This window comes from Triticum dicoccoides, chromosome 3A (assembly GCF_002162155.2).
Source record: "Triticum dicoccoides isolate Atlit2015 ecotype Zavitan chromosome 3A, WEW_v2.0, whole genome shotgun sequence".
In the NCBI taxonomy this organism is placed as follows: domain Eukaryota; kingdom Viridiplantae; phylum Streptophyta; class Magnoliopsida; order Poales; family Poaceae; genus Triticum; species Triticum dicoccoides.
This window is the reverse complement of record NC_041384.1, coordinates 162,227,196-162,246,226: the sequence shown is the minus strand read 5'-3', so window position 1 is coordinate 162,246,226 and position 19,031 is coordinate 162,227,196. Positions and strand designations below refer to the sequence as shown.

The following is a 19,031-nucleotide window of genomic DNA, read 5'->3' as shown; positions in this document are numbered from 1 at the left end:
TTGTTCGGTTTAAACTGGCTGCACCTTGCGGGTCCTTTTTGCGGTGGTAAACGATCCCGGATGAAAACAAGCCCAAAAGCAATCTTGACCGTTTCGACGAGACGAACAACTTTCATGTTGAAGGTTTTTGATCAGAGATCATCTTGAGGGTCAGATCGGTCTCGCAACACAGGCTATCTCCTCGCGCTACCCGTCAGACATGCGTCTGGTGGGGCGCGCCACATCTCGCCTCGTGACAGGGCTGCACTCCGATTGCTCTAACTTTTGCATACGAACTCGGATTTGAACGATTTTTATATCAAAATCAATCGTTTCGACGAGACGAAGACAGCCCGTGTAGATCATTTTTTCATTTGAGGTCTTCTTGGGGCTTAATCGGCTAAACTATACTTTGAATATAAGATCTTGGTACTTCGAGCATAGTTTCGGCCTTCGAGATGAAATTGGACGGCGATGTCCCAAATTTCAAAGATGTTCATATCAGTAATACGGAACTCTTTCATGTAGATCACTTCTCCATTTGAGTCCATCTAGATAATCATTTGAGCCCATCTTCAGCTTCTGGTCGGATTGACTATCACGACCTCCATCCCAGCAGGCCTTCCACCCGGGTAAGCTTTCCGCACCGACAAGGTTTCACCCCGGCAAGGATTTTACACCGCCAAGGGTTCTCCCTAGCTCGGCAAGGTTTCTACCCCGACAAGAGTTCCTCCTCGGCAAGGTTTCTACCCTGGCAAGAGTTCCTCTTCGGCAAAGTTTCTCCCTCGGCAAGATTTCACACCGGCAAGCTTCTTCGCCGGCAAGCTTTCCATGCCGGCAAGCTTTCCACGCCGGTAAGCCCTCACATCGGCAAGGTTTTACCCCGGCAAGGTTTCATTCAGCCGGCAAAGGCCGAATACTTTCTCACTCAGGGCCGGCCCGCGAAGTGTTGCCTCTAACTTTTGCAGACGAACCCTGATTCGTGACCATGCCAAAATCTGGTGTCAACACATGCCCCCCTGTTTTTCGGCAAAGCTTGTGTGCCGAAAAATAACTTGTATTGTGTTTGTTCTAAGGACGATGTCAACACTCCATCGGCCATTTATTTTCCTCAGGACGATAATCAGGTATCGGCCATGTTTGTGCTAAGGGCGATAATCATATATCGGCCATTGCCCACTCAGGCTTCTTGCCACACACTTGGGTGGTATTTCTTCAAGTACTTGCCATTGAGAGCTCGAGGTAACAGTGCCCCTTGTATGGATTCCACCAAATAAGAGTTTCCGGGAACTATTCTTGCAATTCTAAAAGGACCTTCCCAACTTGGAGACCACTTCCCGAATTTTCTGTCTCTTGAACCAATCGGGAGAATTACTTTCCAGACGAGATCGCCAACTTGAAAATTCTTCAACTTAACTTTCTTATTGTAAGCCCTTGCTACCCTCAACTTGTCCTTCTCTATGGCCTTCAAAGCAGCCAAACGTTTATCGGCAACCTCATCAATATTGTCCATCATCAAGTTATAAAAGTCCACTGCCGATAAATCATTTTGCTTGGCTATTCTCAAAGCATTCAAATTCACTTCCATCGGTAAAACAGCCTCTTGGCCGTATACTAGCTCATATGGAGTCACCTTTGTAGCACCATGTCTTGAGATCCTATGTGCCCACAAAGCTTCAGACAACAACTCATGCCATCTCCTTGGATTATCCTCAATCTTCTTCTTGATGAGCTTGATTAAAATTTTATTGCTAGACTCAGCTTGTCCATTAGCTTGGGCATAATACGGAGAGGAATTGAACAACTTTATATTATAAGATTCGGCAAACTCTCTGACTTGGTGTGACATAAAAGATGAACCTTGATCTGTAGTTAACGTTTGAGGAATACCGAATCTATGAATAATGTGCTCAGTTATGAATTGAATTACCTCCGTATGTGTCATGTTCTTGAGAAGTACTGCTTCAGACCATTTAGTGAAATAATCAGTTGCCACTAATACGAATCGATGCCCTTTTGAGGAAGATGGATGGATTTGTCCAATGAAGTCTAAACCCCAACCTCTGAAAGGCCACGGCTTGATAATATGATCTAACATAGCAGCATGAGCCAATTGAATATCACCAAATTTTTGACAAGCTTCACACCCCTTATAATATCTGAAGCAATCATTAATCATAGTCGGCCAATAAAACCCAGCACGTCGCAATAACCATTTCATCTTGGGAGCCGACTGATGAGTGCCACAAATGCCTTCATGTACCTCTCCCATAGCAACTCTTGCCTGGTCTTCGTCCAAGCACTTTAGAAGAACATCATCGACTGTTCGGCGATAAAGACCGTCATCTCTCACTGTATACTTGAAAGCCATACGCCGAATAGACCTGTCCACCCTTTCACTCGGATTGCACAAGTAATCAACAATGGGCTTCCTCCAATCGGTATTGTCACCTGCACTAGATTTTTTGTTAAGGGCCGAATCAGTGTGTTCTGGGTTCGGCCTCTCCTAAATTGGCAAGACAAGACATTGGTCTTTGAGAAATATGAAACATGCCATGATCAGCATGATAGCCGGATGCTTGCTGTGCCAACTCATTTGCTCTCCAATTGTCATGCCTAGATATATGAGTAATGCTAAAACAATCCAATGTAGAAATTATATCCAGACATTTATCAAGATAAACATTAAGTGATTCGTCCAAACACTGAAAGACTTTGGATACTTGCTGCACTACTAGTAACGAATCACCGTAAGCCTCAATATGTGTAACACCTATAGCAAGTAACATCTCTAGGCCGAATAACAATGCTTCATATTCGGCTTGATTGTTTGTGCAAAAATATTCTAGGTGGCACGAGGCTTCAAAAACAGCACCATGAGGAGATATATAAACAATACCAACACCTTGGCCATTGCTACAAACTGAACCATCAAAGTATAATCTCCATGGTACTACTAAAACAAGGTTCATATCAATATCATGCTTGTCATTAGTCCGATGTTCAACAATGAAATTAGCAACAATTTGGCCTTTCATGGATTTTAGAGATTCATATGCCAAATCATATTCAATCAAAGCATAAGCCCACTTGCCAATTCTACCACTAAGAATTGGCCTATGCAACATGTATTTAATGACATCGGTCTGACAAGCTACTACACAAGCACTCGGCACTAAATAATGTCTCAATTTTGTGCAAGCATAATATAAGCATAGACATAATTTTTCAATAAATGTATACCTTGTCTCGGCATCCAATAAGCGCCTGCTCAAATATGTAATAGCATGCTCTTTTCTTTCGGTTTCTTGAGTCAAAACAGCACCAATAACTCCTTCCTCTGCTGCAATGTAAAGCCTGAAGGGTTCCCTATGCTTGGGTGCTTTCATCACCGGAGGAGTGCACAAATAATTCTTGATCATATCAAATGCTTCTTGCTGTTTTGCCCCCCAAGTGAAATCAACATCATTCTTTAACCGAAGGATAGGAGTAAACGCATCAACCTTCCCTGACAGATTAGCTATGAACCTCCTCAAGTAATTGACCTTGCCAAGGAACTTTTGCATATCTCTCTTGCATGTTGGGGCTTCCACTTTCTGTATGGCCTCTATCTTTTTGGGATCAATCTCTATGCCATCTTCATGGATAATGAAGCCCAAAAACTTACCAGCTGACACACCAAATGCACACTTCAAAGGATTCATCTTTAGTCCATAGTTTTTCATTCTTTCAAAAGCTAAACGCAAATCGGCCAAGTGAGATTCAAAAGCATCCGATTTTACAACAATATCATCAATATAGACTTCAAGTATGACGCCGAGTAAATCATGAAAAATCAAATTCATAGCCCTTTGATATGTGGCGCCAGCATTTTTTAATCCGAATGTCATCACTGTCCACTCGAATAAACCAAGAAAACCAGGGCAACGAAAAGCTGTCTTGGACATGTCCTCTTCGGCCATAAAAAATTGATTGTATCCGGCATTACCATCTAGAAAGCTAATAACTTTATGTCTAAAAGCATCATTAATAAGCATATCGGCTATTGGCATGGGATACTCATCTTTGGGTGTAGCCCTATTCAGATCTCTGAAGTCAATGCACACCCTCAACTTGCCGGATCCTTTCTTTTCCACTGGGACAATGTTAGAAATCCACTCGACATACCTGCAAGGTCTAATAAAATTAGCTTTAAGCAAACGACCGATCTCTTCCTTGATCCGGTTATATGTTTTTGGATTAAACTTTCTGGCCGATTGTTTATATGGTCTAAAACCAGCCTTTATAGGTAACCGATGCTCCACTAGCTCTCGGCTTAAACCTGGCATCTCATGATATTCCCACGCAAAGCAACAGACATATTCTTTCAACAACTCGATCAACTTAGCTTTATGATCGGCTCTTAAATTTGCATTTACAAATGTCGGCCTAGGAGTTGAACCATCTCCTATATCTATCTCTTCTAATGGATCGGTCGATGTAAAACCTTGTCCTAATTTATCCATATCATCTAACTCTTCTATGGACTCATACATATCGTTCTCATTGGACCGATATTCTACAAGCCGCTTTTGTAACCACTCTGAGTTAGGATCCATTTAAACATATCATACCTTGGAGCCGATTGCATTCAGTCAGCTTTAAAGAGACGGGCACGAAACCATTCTTGGTTGCGCTGAGAAAATCAAACTCTGACAAGTCACGTCCCGTCAAGCAAGTAGCATTTGGGTGTTGCCAATCCACTGATGCCTCGGCCAAAGCAACACAGGTTGAGTTATCTGCATGAATGACTTCCACTTCATCATCAACCCACTGGATCAAAAACTGGTGCATAGTGGACGGCACGCACTGGTTTGCATGAACCCAATCACGGCCTAGTATGACATTATAGTTACCTTGCACCTCAGCGACAAAGAATGCGGTAGCCAAAGTTTTACTTCCCACCGTGAGTTCCACATACATCACACCTTTGGCTTCAGTTTTCTCTTTGCCTTCAAATCCATTGAGCACCATGTTGGTCTTTATCAACTCTTCATCATGCAGCCCCAATTTTTTGAAGACCGAATACGACATAAGATTCACCACAACACCACCATCAACAAGCATCCGAGTGAGCAGTGATCCATTGATATGACCTCTGAGATACAACGGTTTCAGATGCGTTACTGGGTTTTTTGGCTTCTCAAATATTGCATTTTTAGGGCCAAAATCCAGCTGAGCCACCTCCCCTTCCTCATCTACAGCTCGAAACTCAGCAGGTAAGTAATACACCATATTGATATCCATACCTTCATGAACTGGCGTAGACTCATAGTCCAACATGTCATCCTCTTCTTCAACTGCATCCACCGATTCTGAAATTTGTCCAAGTGAAGGAGAAGTAAGAAGTGTCGCAGACGATGTAATAGCTGTCGCATCATCCTCCTTTGGTGGCGCAGGTGCTGCTGTGATAGGCGTAGAAGCGACTGCATCTTGTATTTGTTTAGGCCTCCACACTTGTTTTGTAGGCACCATGGGCCGAGTGTCATTGAACAACTTATCCCTCTGCTTCTCGGCTTCTTGTTTTGTCATCTCTTGACTCCTTAATCTCTGTAATTTCCTCTTTTGTGTTTTTGTCAGCCTTGGAGGACACCACTTTGGCTGAGTGTATTTAGGATCTCTCATCTTTACTTGGCTGGTGTTTCCTTCAAGGTCATTAGCCGAGTACTTTGGCGCGATAGCAAGTATCGGCTCAGTCGGATCGTTATGCATAATCGGCTATTGTATGGCAAATGTTTCGGAGCCCAAGATGAGTGAATCGGTATTAGTTTTTTCCTTGCCTTTGCTTGACTCGACCATTGCAGCACTTGGCGATTTAACACACCATTCTTGCTTGCCGACCCTTTTTTGATTATCTTGCACTGGCCGATTGACACCATTGTTCAAACGGCCTCGTGTGGGATAAAAAAGTCTCTCATCAACGGGCCTCCTTTGTTCTGCCCAACCCGGATGAAAAGCATAAGGGGCCATTGGGGGCTGCCTCCATCCTCCATTGAAATCCCCCACGTAGTATGGCACATAGGGGGGTGGCGGCATCCATGGTCCTAACGCCCATGACCCATATGGCCTTGCATGATGCTGAAATTCTTCTCGAGGAGGTGACCTTGAGCACTTCCAATTTGATGACCGGTTAGAGCTAGAACCGGCCGCATGATTGGCATACTTGGACAACAACATATCAAAAGTTGGCTTGATTTTCTTGTGCTGCACTTTTGCCTCATTCCTCTTCCACTTGCCAACTTCTGGACTCTTGGGTTTGACAAATTTAACTCGAGTATTTTCTTGTACTTGCGGTTGCCCCCCGAGTGTAGGATTCTTAATGGTGATTTTGATTGTCTCCTTGCCACAGGGTTGCTTGTCAAGCACAACCTGTCTCCCCAAGACCTTGTCGCCCTCCTTGTCTTTCTTGGGCTCACCAACAATGACATTAGCTTTATTAGCAGATTCGGCAACCTCCGGCCGAATGAGTAGCTTCTTTCCCTCCAAATCCATGTTATTCATTGGAAAAGGCTGTTTATCAACTTGCATCTCAGAAAAGTTCAATCGTCCGTCATTAATGGCCGATTGTATCTGCCGTCGAAAAACATTGCAATCATTAGTAGCATGAGAAAAAGAATTATGATACTTGCAGTAAGCGCGCCGTTTCAGCTCTTCAAACGACGGTAATGTATGAGATATTCTAATAATCTTAGCCTGCAGCAAAGCGTCAAATATTCTATCACACTTTAGCAATGTTAAAAGTAAACTTCATCTCCTCATCACGATTCTTATGAATCGGTTTTAGATCATTGCAAGTAAAGAGTTTGGCCTTAGATGGCCAAACAAATTCAGTAGAAAAAACATCACCCTCATCGTCCAAGTGATCACTATCATATTCCACCATATTCATCTTTGGACGATCGGCTTTGTATCTATGCACTTCTTTGAGGTCTTTGCTTCGGCTTTCCTGAGCCAAAGCCCTTTGTAAGACTTGGTTGATATTTAAGAACTCATAGCCTTCTAGCTTCTCTCTAATGGGAGTTCTCAAACCACTCAGCACTAGGTCCGCCAAGTCCCTCTCGGTTATCACCAAACTAAAACACCGGTTTTTTGTTTCTCTGAATCTCTTGACGTATTCGGAGACCGATTCATCGTGCTTCTGTTTAACCGATGTTAGATGTGACAACTTGAGTTCATTGTCGCCGCTATAAAAGTGATCATGAAACTTCTGCTCTAGCTGCGACCAAACCCGAATGGAACCATGTGGTAAAGAAGAAAACCATGAAAATGCGGTACCAGTTAATGATAAAGGAAATAAACGCACTTTCAATTCATTCAATGAGCCTGCCTCACCTAATTGTGCTAAATACTGACTAACATGCTCCCATGTGGTTTTTGTGCCTTCTCCATTAAACTTAACAAAATCAGGAATTTTATATCCTGGAGGGCACTGTATGGCATCAAAATACTCGGGGTACGACTTTTGGTAAATCCGATTCTGAGGTAACTCAACTCCAAAATTCTCTCGAAGCATCTTAGCCATCTCCTCTCTAAGATTAGCTAGACCAACATCCATAGTGGACGATGAAGCTTGTGGCAGTGGCATAGGAGGAGTAGGGTTACTAGCTGTAGGTAAGAATTGTGGCATGTATGTCGACCCATAATTTGGTAGTGGTCGAGTGGTTGCAGCTGTAGGTAGGGTTTGGTTCGGCGTTGCCACCGAACCTGGCATGCTCATGATAGGACTAATGGGTGTAGCCACAATCTGATTTGTTTGGGTAGGATAATAAGCCATCGGCACGGGAGGCGCCGATGTAATAGGTAAAGCCAGATTATGGTTTTGCACACTAGCAGCTACACCATCATTACCACTAGACGATTGAGATGTATTCTTCTGAGCATTAGTATTTTCTATGAAAGTTTGGTAGACTAGATTGTTACCATCAGCAATACGACTTTCAATCTCAGCCCACTGCTCAGGAGAAAAGGCAGTACTTACAGAGGGTTTAACCTGCTCGGCTTGAAGAGGAGGGAACTTGATTTCCTCAATCGGAGTGATGTTGCCTTGGCGATCCTTCTTGAATTTTGCAAGGAATTCCTGTAAGTCCTTCTCCTCGTGAGCCTTCTTGTACTCCACATAAAGTTGGCGATGACCGGCCGATATCTCATCAAGACTGGGCTTAATGATGTTATCGGCGTCTACCTCAGATGGCTTGGGAATATCAGACATGGTGGATGATGATGATTGATCTTCGTTCCCCAGCGGAGTCGCCAAAAAGTGTGTTGACACACGAACACGTCACGTGTACCCTCGACGCCGGGGGTGATGCACCGCAGCTCACGTCGAAGGAGACCCGACCGACAGCGTGATACGCAAGACAGTCGACGGGCGCTTTTGCAGACCCGAAAACCCCACACCCCCGGGAGGGACCCCGTCAGGGAGTGCGGCGGCTATGGGCTGCCCTAGGTCGATTCGCTCACCCCTAGAGCCTCGGAATTTGCAGCTCTCAAACACGAAGAACAGCGAAGAACGAGAGAGAAAAATGGTGGAGAGATAAAACGTAGATGAAAAAGTAGTATATTGATTTGTTCGATTGTGTGTTGTTTCAATCGGCTGTCACCCTCAACATATATAAGAGGCGGCTGGACTTCCCGTACAAGCAAAGGATTTATCTAGGCTTTCCTTACAATAAAATTACATCAATTCATGTCCAAAACCCTAGTCAAATTCGGACTGGTTTTATCCGAACTTTCCAAAACTTGTTCGATTTAAACTGGCTGCACCTTGCGGGTCCTTTTTGCGGTGGTAAATGATCTCAGATGAAAACAAGCCCAAAAGCAATCTTGACCGTTTCGACGAGACGAACAACTTTCATGTTGAAGGTTTTTTGATCAGAGATCGTCTTGAGGGTCAGATCGGTCTCGCAACACAGGCTATCTCCTCGCGCTACCCGTCAGACATGTGTCTGGTGGGGCGCGCCACATCTCGCCTCGTGACAGGGCTGCACTCCGATTGCTCTAACTTTTGCATATGGACTCGGATTTGAACGATTTTTATATCAAAATCGATCGTTTCGACGAGACGAAGACAACCCGTGTAGATCATTTTTTTTCATTTGAGGTCGTCTTGGGGCTTAATCGGCTAAACTGTATTTTGAATATAAGATCTTGGTACTTCGAGCATAGTTTCGGCCTTCGAGATGAAATCGGACGGCGATGTTCCAAATTTCAAAGATGTTCATATCAACAATACGAAACTCTTTCATGTAGATCACTTTTCCATTTGAGTCCATCTAGATAATCATTTGAGCCCATCTTCAGCTTCTGGTCGGATTGACTACCACAACCTCCACCCCGGCAGGCCTTCCACCCGAGTAAGCTTTCCGCACTGACAAGGTTTCACCCCGACAAGGCTTTTACACAGGCAAGGGTTCTCCCTAGCTCGGCAAGGTTTCTACCCCGGCAAGAGTTCCTCCTCGGCAAGGTTTCTACCCCGGCAAGAGTTCCTCTTCGGCAAAGTTTCTCCCTCGGCAAGATTTCACACCGGCAAGCTTCTTCGCCGGCAAGCTTTCCATGCCGGCAAGCTTCTCCGCCGGCAGGCTTTCCACACCGGTAAGCCCTCACATCGGCAAGGTTTTACCCCGACAAGGTTTCATTCAGCCGGCAAAGGCCGAATACTTTCTCACTCAGGGCCGGCCCGTGAAGTGTTGCCTCTAACTTTTGCATACGAACCCTGATTCGTGACCATGCCAAAATCTGGTGTCAACAGCATCATCATGAGTCACATAGTCGAATTTTTCTCCTCCCTCCTCTCTGCCAAACCTGATCAGGGGTTCAGACTATCTTCTAATTTTTGGGGCCAAGGGGTTAGGGTATCCCTGGAAGAAAACCTCCCCCTGTTGATTCCTTTTTCTGAAGAGGAGATTTACTCCGCTATTAACAAAGCCAATGCTAACTCTGCATCTAGCCCGAATGGCTTCTCTATTCCTTTCTTTAAAATTTCTGGCCCCAACTCAAGGCTCTTATCTGTGCGGTTATTCAAGGATTTTGTTTGGGGGCGGTGGACATCTCCAGGCTCAACTATGCTGTCATCTCTCTCATTCCCAAGATTAAGGGTGGAGAGCTCATTTCCCAATTTAGACCCATTGCTCTTATTAATAACTTTGCCAAATTCCCCGCCAAGTGTTTGGCTTCTCGTCTGACACCGGTGACTCATCGTACTCTTTCCCCTACTCAATCTGCCTTTGTCAAGGGGCGTTTCATTCTTGATGGGGTCCTCTGTCTGCATGAGATCATTCATGATATCCACAATTCAGGCAGCAAGACTGTTATTCTTAAACTGGACTTTGAAAAAGCCTATGATTCTGTGAGCTAGGGCTTCCTAAGACAAGTGTTGTTGGCTAAGGGCTTTGATGGTGGTGTAGTTCATCAAATTATGCAGTTGGTCATGGGTGGCCATAGTGCCATCTCTGTTAATGGGAAAGTTAGCAACTTTTTTAAAAATTCTAGAGGCCTTAGGCAAGGTGACCCGACCTCTCCCATCCTCTTTAACTTTGTAGCGGACGCCCTCTCTAATATCCTGTCTAGGGCCACGGGGGCTGGCCACATTAATCTTGTTAGCTCCCACCTTATCCTGGAAGGGATCACTCACCTTCAGTATGCGGATGACATGATTATTATGGTGGAACTCAATGATCATTGCATTGCCCATCTCAAATTTTTCCTCCTTTGCTTTGAGGCACTTTCTGGACTAAAAATCATTTTCTCCAAGAGTGAAGTCATTGTCACTGGGGTCTCGGGCACTGAGGCCTCACGTGTTGCCCGCTTACTGAATTGCCCTCTTGGCACCTTCCCTCTTAAATATATGGGTCTGCCAATTATGTCTGACAAGATCTTGGCTAAAGATTTTGCTCCTATGGTGGCCGAGGTTGGCAATCGTGTCATGCCCTGGAGGGGCAGATATAATACCCAGGTCGGTAAAGTAGCCTTGATCAATGCCTACCTTTCTTCTCTCCCTATGTTCCTTATAGGATTCTATTTGCTTACGAATGGCACCCACGCCGGGTTTGATGAACATAGATGCGTTTTTTACTGGAACGCGGCTGATAACAAACACAAGTATCGCATGATCAAATGGGACCATATTTGCAGACAAAAAAGCCTTGGGGGCTGGGTATCATTAACACTTTAATCATGAACAAATGCCTGATCATCAAATGGTGGTGGAAGATCATGACCATTACCTCGGATAAGCCTCTTTGGTACAACATCCTCAAAGCTAAATACTTCCCTTCTTCTAGTCCTATGTTTGCCCGCGCCTCGGGGGCCTCTCAGTTCTAGAGAGACCTCGTTAAACTTAGGCCTATCTTCCAAGGTCTCGTAAAGTTTGTTGTTTGCAACGGCAGGTCCACTAGGTTCTGGCTTGATTGGTGGTGCGGTTCGTCCATGTTGGCAGTTTCTTTTCCTGTTCTTTTTTCTTACTGCTCTGATCTTGAGATCTCAATCTTTGAGATCGCCTCCAATAACTGGGATCTGCATCTGCATCGCTCCCTCTCTCCTGAAGAGTTGGCTGATTGACAGCGCCTTGTTGCCTTCTTCCCTATGCTCTCGGAGGAGGAGGACACGATGGTCTGGCCCCACTCCCCTTCGGGTCGTTTTTCTGTGAAATCATTATATGGTAAGATGATTTCGGGGTCCACCACTTCCAATTTCAAGTGGATCTGGAGGCCTCGCATCCCTCCTAAGATTAAGATTTTCCTCTGGCAAGCCTCCCGCGGACGGTTGCCGGCTGGTGACCAGATCCGCAAACGCAACGGCCCTGGGTCTGATCGATGCGCCTTGTGTGGGCTTAGAGAAGATACGATGCATTTTTTCTTTCATTCTGTATTGGCTAAATTATTCTGGTGTTGTGTCAGATCTTGGTTGCGTGCTCCCTGGAGACCATCTTCTTTTTCTGATCTTCGACTCTTGGCTAATAACTTGGTTGGGGCCCAGAGGAGAATGTTTTGGGTGGGCTTCGCAGCGATTTGTTGGACTCTTTGGACGACAAAAAACAAATATACTATTGAACATGTCTTTCCTACTAAACCTGTTGATTGCTTATTTAAAACTTGCATATTCTTGCAGCAGTGGAGATTATTGACTAAGGAGGAGGACACGGATGCGTTCGACATGATGATATCCAAGATTCGGGCTTCTGCTATCTCCCTTTCTCCAGTTCAAGCAGGCAATTAGGAGTCGTTGGCCTTGTTGTTGCTGTCTTTAGTCCTTCCGGCATGCGTGTCGTGTATTGGCCTGGGAGCCATGTACGTTCTACTTTAGTCTATGCGGTTCTAGGCGTGCTATGTGGTTGATTGTTGTGGTTGTTATGACTCTGCCCGGTGGCTTTATTTATAAAGTTGAGCTCTGGCCTTTTCTCTAAAAAAAAGAAGAGGGTTGGCCGGTTAATTAATGGAAGACAGGGCAAAAACCGTCACAACACGCTCGCAAAAACTAGGCACCCTAGGTGAACTGGCAGCCCACACAAGAACAAACACGTCGACTAGGAGAAAAGCGCCATTAAGGTTGCAACCCGGTGTCATCGTCATCACACCTTTGCGATGGCGACTCTGACTCCATCATCGACGGCCACCAACTAGCTTGCACCGCAAAAAGCGCTAAGGCCTGCGCTGATCGAAGCCAAATAGTCAATCGATGACCAGGCAGCTTCGACTTTGTCGACGAGCATTGTAGGAGAAAAGCGTTGGGCCTACGCCGAAACCGACTACCCACCTCGTGTCATCGTCACCGCAAGGTCCTCCTCAGCAGCACTAACTTTCATAGAGACAAAGTGAGCACAACAACCCCTTGAACACGAGGAAGAGACCGACCACCAGAGCACAACCGCAAACCTGACTCCACCTAAGCCGCCATCGTTGCCACAAACAGGAAGCTGCACAAACCTCTGCATCATCGGACGGACACCTGCCAACCGCAATGTCGCAAGCGTCCGACCCCTGGAGCACGCAAATAGGATCCGAAACTCTTCAAGATGACGCCCCAAAGAGGGAAACGATGATGTCGATGGCGTCTCCCAACCCCGCGGGGCCTTAGGCTTTCACCTGAAGACCTGGATTCGAGGGTATGCAGGGGGTAAACTCCACGATGGCGCCTCCAATGAGGTAACACGACGTCCATGGACGCTGATGCCATCGGGCACCCAAAGCCCATCAAGCTTTAGCCAGGATCACCACCGAACACCACACTCCACGCACCGCACCTCTGCCTAGCTTGCACACCTCTCACGAAGCAGCCACGGCATGACCAAGTAGGAGACACAACAATTATCACCGCCAACTTGTTCGGCCGTATTTAACCCTTTAGAGCAACTCCAACCGAACGAATCATTTTGTCCGCTCACGTTCGTCTGGGTCACCGCGGAAAAAAACGATGGCCCAACATGCCGACCCATTCCCAAAATCGGTCCACTTCACGTTTGCGTAGACCCCTTTCTGGCCCAAATACGCGTCCCTTCGGTGTCGTCCCCTTAGTGTCTGCCGTGGCCCCACATGTCGGTCGACCAACAACCCAAGCAGTCATAATTAATGCGGTCACCTACCGAAGGCCCGCCTGGCAGTGTGTGCATGGGCCGCATGGCCGTCCTTTTTAATGGACGCGTGTGGCGGGGCCGGCCTCATCCACTCCTCCCGTCCACATCTTGCCACCTTTGCTCCCTCGCCGGCGACTAGGAAACCCTAGCTAGCTAGCCAGCCCCAAACCCTAGCAAAGCCATGGGCATCTTCAGGGGGAGGGGGGAAGGGGAGGTTCCGCGACGGAGCGAGCTCTTCCCGCGGGCTCCTTCCTGCACCGCCGCCGGCTAGACGCGGCACGCCACCATGGGAGCAGGAACGGTTGCACATCCTAGTCCACCAGGCGCGGTAGCACTGGGAGTACCGTCAGCCCCTGCTATATCCAGATGTGAACTTGTCGCACGACTGGCATTTGGACCCGCAGCGCATCCCCATCCCGGCGGCGCCGCGGTCCACGAGGGCAGACGCGGAGGAGGTTTCCTGGCGGTGTGAGCTGAGCTCCTTACGCCGGAGCAGCGCGTCATACGTGCCTACGCGCCAGACTCTCCTAACTGGGAGCGCTGGTTTGCGCTAGAGCATGAGGAGGAGTGCCGCCTCGGTGCCCACATCGACCACGACGTTCCACGCCGCCCGTGCGGGTAAAACCGGAGGAAGAGCAGGCAGAGGCGGACTACCAAGCCGCCCTCGAGGAGGCCCTGTAGCACGCGTTGGAGGCGAGCCGGCTCGAGGAGGACGCCCATTGGGATGGGCTGGAGCAAGCTCTTGCTCTGTGCGCAGCGAGGGACTACGTCCACGTGCCCTTGTTCGTGTCGCCACGGCCGCCGTCGCCGACCCTCGTCGAGCCAAAGGCCGAGCCAGAGCTGGAGCCGAAGCGCGAGCTAACGCCCACACGGAAGTGGTCACCGCCACCCCCCACTTGGCCTCAGGAGTCCTATTTGTGGACCGACCAGCTCCGCGAGTGGGTGAGTGCGCCTCCCTGCTACTTCGCCTCCACGCTGGATGAGGAGGCGACCCACTTGAGCGCTGGAAGGCGCATTGGATCGTGAAGGAGGGGGTCGACGCCGAATTGCAGATGCGTTGGGAGTAGCAGCAGCGACGCGAGGAGGAGGAGGAGGAGGAGCACGCCCGCCTCGCCGCAATGCCGCCGCCGTAGCAGATGCCGGAGGAGGCTGACCTGGCGGCCTATCAAGCCTCGTTCGGTTGGGCTGGGCCGCCTCCTGTCTTCATCGTCCTCACCGGCGGCGGCAAGGGCAAGGCGGTCTATTAGGGCAGCGTGTGGGCGTTTATTAGAATTTGTAATTTTTTTGTTATGTTTAAGTGGACTTTGGCCGGCGTTTGACCGGTCATTTATGTATAATTATACTTAATTACGTCAGTGTCGGGCACGTCGGCAAAAATGTATATGCCTTCCAATGAGTGCACCTGCCGACCCAAATAAAAACGCGTTGGAGTTGCTCTTACCCTAATTTTTTTTAGCAATTTTATCCTTGGGGTTGCCTAGAAGCACCTCCATGCAATTTTACGAGAATAACCTGCGGAAAAATAGACTGCACACAATTAAAGAGACAGAAGAGAGTCGTAAAATACTAGTATCTCTCTCTTCTCTTTCTCTGTCAAAGAGCGCAGGATATGTGTTGAAAAAGATGGGTGGGCTGAAGGGAGTGCGGGATGAGTACTATGCCCATCACCGTCGTGCGACAGTGATCGCTCGACTGAAGTGTCCGAAGCCGACGACCGGTCCACGCTCCGGGCTTGGCCGTATCTTGCGTCAGACGAAAGCCAAGCTGCGTGCGCGTGATGTTCGGCCGGATGCGTCCATGCGTGCCTCTCTTTTTCCCGAAAAAGAGAAAATGTTTCCATTTTCCGTATCCACGTCCCGTCTTCTTCTTATCTCGTGCTTATCTTGCTATATAAACCCGTATATATATACATGGAAAAAGGAGTCGCGGGCAGGCTGGCACTTTCCACTCCTGTATGCACGCGAGATTCCCGGCCTTTTAACCTAGCATAGCACAGAGGCACGCACAGCACAGGTAGTAGGTCCTATGGCCGTAGGAGGAACGCAGGCTACAGATCACATGCCGGATTTCGCCATTGTCGCTTCCTTTCAGAGTCTCAGGGAAAAGGAAGGGCTCCCAAAACGAGCAGGAGAAGAGAATCACCGGACGCGCGCCCCTGATCACGGCCACGATGCCAAATATGCGTATGGTAACCCCGGCTTGCGGTTGCAGAGGGGGACGCGGTGCACCGTGCTTGGGGCCGGTCCGTCTGGTCTGGTCTTGCGGGGCGGAGGCGGGGCAGGCAAAAGCGCCGGTTGGGGCCGAGCTTTGCCTCCCCGGCACGCAAGCGCCCTCCCCATCCGTGTGGTGTGACCCCGGGTTCCCCTCCCCGCAAACCCGGGCTCGGGCTCGCGCACGGGCGCAGTTGGGCCACTAACAGGTGGGCCCGAAAGCAAGTTGGCCCACCTGTCAGTAACCCAACTGCGCCCTGCAGTACGTCAGGGGAGCCGAGTCCCCCTGACCGGCCGTCTCCTCCCCCTCCTGCACTCTTTTTCTCGCCTCGCTCTTTTTCTCGCCTACTACTGGCGACTGCACCACTACTACTGACTGTTCCCCTTCGGCGCTTCCCTTCCCTCCCCTTCCCCGGCGACCGGTGTCGGCGCCAGGACCGACGGAGCAGGCGAGGGTTCCGGTCTGCTCCTCCTCCGACTCCCTCCTGCTCTGCTCTGCTCTGTTCTCCTCCGTGATCGTGCTGGTTTGCTCGCTTCTTTCTTCAGTACCTCGCGATGGTGCTCTACTCTTTTGATTGATTGTGCGATCTGGGGAGGAGGAGGGAGGGGATGCCCCCGAGATTCTGCAATCATCTTTCGGTTTCTTTCTGGCCTTGTGGAGTTATTGTCATGATGCGATGATACTCTTTGCCCCCATGATGTTTTGTTTTCTTTCTCTCTCCTGCGGTGTGATGTTCTTGCGTGCTTTGTTTCGTTTTGTCTGTTGCTGGGTTTGGTCGTGTCGTGGGTCCATTGGCCCGACCATGGCGTCACTCAGGCACTGATTGGAGTGCCTGGGTTTTGTACTACATAAACAACTCACTGGGGCCGACGAACATGAGTTCTTCATATATTATATATATATAAAGCGGAAAGGAGAACAAGAAATCAACTAAGTGGGAAAAAAAGTTCCTCCTGTCCAAGATTATCATGTTCTTCACTTCCATGCATATGTCGTTCATGCGCATGCGTCGATTTACCTCTGTTATCCGCCTAATTGCGTCATCTTTCTTTCTAGCTGTTGGTTCCAAATCCAATGGCGTTTCATGCTTTTCAGGTGCTTTCTCTGTGGCGTGGATTGGATTAGAGGATGGTTCTCAAGAAGCTGCTTCAATTCTTTGGAGTTGGCAAGAAAAAGAAGAAGAATTCCAACAAAAAAGGTGATGATGTACCTTCCCTGGTTAACTTGGTTTATTTCTCAGCGGGGGGTGCGCATCACATGATCACTGGATGCTCCTTGCCCTCTTTAAAACAATAACCTGGTTTGTCCAATGGTGGTCTCATCCGATAACCATGTGTTTCTTTTTTTGGGTAATGATGATGCATGTGTGTGTTCTTGGTGAAACTGCATACCAATGGGGCAGTCGTAAGTTGTTGGAATAACAGAATAATTAGAGCCTGTTGTATGGTCCAGGTAGTTATGTCAGGATGCTTAAATCTTTATACACTTATTTGTCTTGATTGTGTTGGACCTACTCAAGTATGATATCATTGATAGAATCTGAATGCTACTATGTTATAGTTGGATATTTTGACGAAAAGGCAGGATCACTGCTTTTCATTGCGCTTAGAAGGAATAAAGGTCACAAATTACAAGAGAAGAATAGGAAGGGGTTTAGCTCGAGAAGTTACATCAATCAGGTTCTAAGGGTCGCTCGACAAGTTGTAGAACTCTCCTACGACCAGCATCAATCCAATCCTTGGCTTCAACTTGAATCTTCTCGAACAGGGGTCTTGCACTGCACGATGAATTAGTGAATACCCTCGCATTTCTTTCTTTCCAGATGTTCCACCACACAAGAGCAATAATGGACCGCCAAGTCTTTGCCTTGTCCTTGGTCATCGCCGAACTGGAGCGTTGCCACCAGCTAGTGAGGGACTCCCCATTGTTGGCCATCAAACTGTGGTGCATATGAAGCATGTCAAAGGTCAAGTGCCAGATTTCCTTAGCAAATGAGCATGTGGTAAGCAAGTGCGTAGCAGATTCCGGCTCTTGAAGGCATAGAGAGCATAGGGGGTTGTGAGGCCATCCCCTTTTTGCTAGGTTGTCTGCCGTCAGGCATCGCTCTTGAGCAGCCAACCAAACGAAAAACTGGCACTTAGGGGGCGCATCGGAGCTCCAGGCCAACTTAGCAAACAGAGGTTTGATGTTGGCAGTAAGAGTAGCCGTGTATGCTGAGCAGGAGGAAAATTGGCCGTTTGCAGTCCAACGCCAAGTTAAGGTGTCTTCCTGATTTTCGGATAGCTGCACCAGCTGCAGGTCATTCCACATGGACGTAAACTGGCTAATAGCGTCTTGGGAAAGGTTGCTCTTAAAGTGTCGCATCCATTTTCCGTCAGTCAAAGCATGAAGGATGGATATCGACTTGACAGTGCAATGCTTGAATAAATCAGGAAACCTTGAGCTGAAACTTTCTCTGTTGTGCCAAGGGTCTGTCCAAAACTGCGTGTTGGCGCCATCCCCAATGTTGAATTGGACTGAAGCCTCAAAGAGAGCCCTGACCGAGCTGGTGATAGGCAGAGGTAAACCACGCCAGGGTCGCGTAGTGTCCATCCAGGAAAGCCACAGCCACTTGCATCTCATTGCCTCACTTTTTTGGAGCAGACAGGGAATCCCAAGGCCGCCAAACTTTTTAGGTAAGCATACTTGCTTCCAATTAACCAGACATTTACCCCCAGTTGCCTCATCTTTATTTGCCCAAAGGAACCCTCTGCATCTTTTGTCAAACTTTTTGACAGCCCAACGAGGAGGTTCAATGGCCAAAATCTGGAAGACTGGCAAAGCATATAAGACGGAGGTGATCAGAGCAAGCCGTCCGGCGGTGGGAAGCATAAGCTTGTTCCATCCGGAGGTGTTGCGCTGGAGCTTGTCAAAAATAGGCTGATAATGTACTTTCTGCAATCTCGTGTAACTGAGGGGCATGCCAAGGTAGATGACTGGGAAATCTTTGATGGGGCATTGAAGCAGTGCGGCCAGCTCAAGAGTGTCAACATCCTCGCATCTGATGCGGCAAAAGCTACTTTTGGTGTAGTTAGTCCTTAAGCCAGAAGCATCCTCAAAAATATCGAGGATCTTCTTTACAGCATTGACTTCTTGATAGTTTGGTCTGACAAAGATCATCACATCATCTGCATAAAATGAGGCTCTGACTGAAGGAAGGCTTCGCCCGAGGGGTGGGAGCACCTGGGCATCAACT

At 47.8% G+C, this 19,031-nt stretch overlaps 1 protein-coding gene across 3 annotated transcripts in view; it reads left to right on the top strand.

The window, feature by feature from the left end:
- The first annotated feature begins 16,085 nt into the window (after nucleotides 1-16,085).
- The window catches only part of LOC119267705 (putative ubiquitin-conjugating enzyme E2 38), a 12,512-nt gene continuing 9,566 nt past the window's right edge, over nucleotides 16,086-19,031 (top strand). Inside the window, exons 1-2 of one of the 3 annotated variants that reach the window (XM_037549135.1) lie at nucleotides 16,086-16,256; nucleotides 16,853-16,994. In XM_037549135.1, coding sequence (XP_037405032.1) covers nucleotides 16,925-16,994 — 70 coding nt within the window. In that variant the 5' untranslated portion in view covers nucleotides 16,086-16,256; nucleotides 16,853-16,924. The remainder of the gene's footprint in view (nucleotides 16,257-16,852; nucleotides 16,995-19,031) is intronic. The other 2 variants (XM_037549134.1, XM_037549133.1) reach the window with 2 other exon arrangements.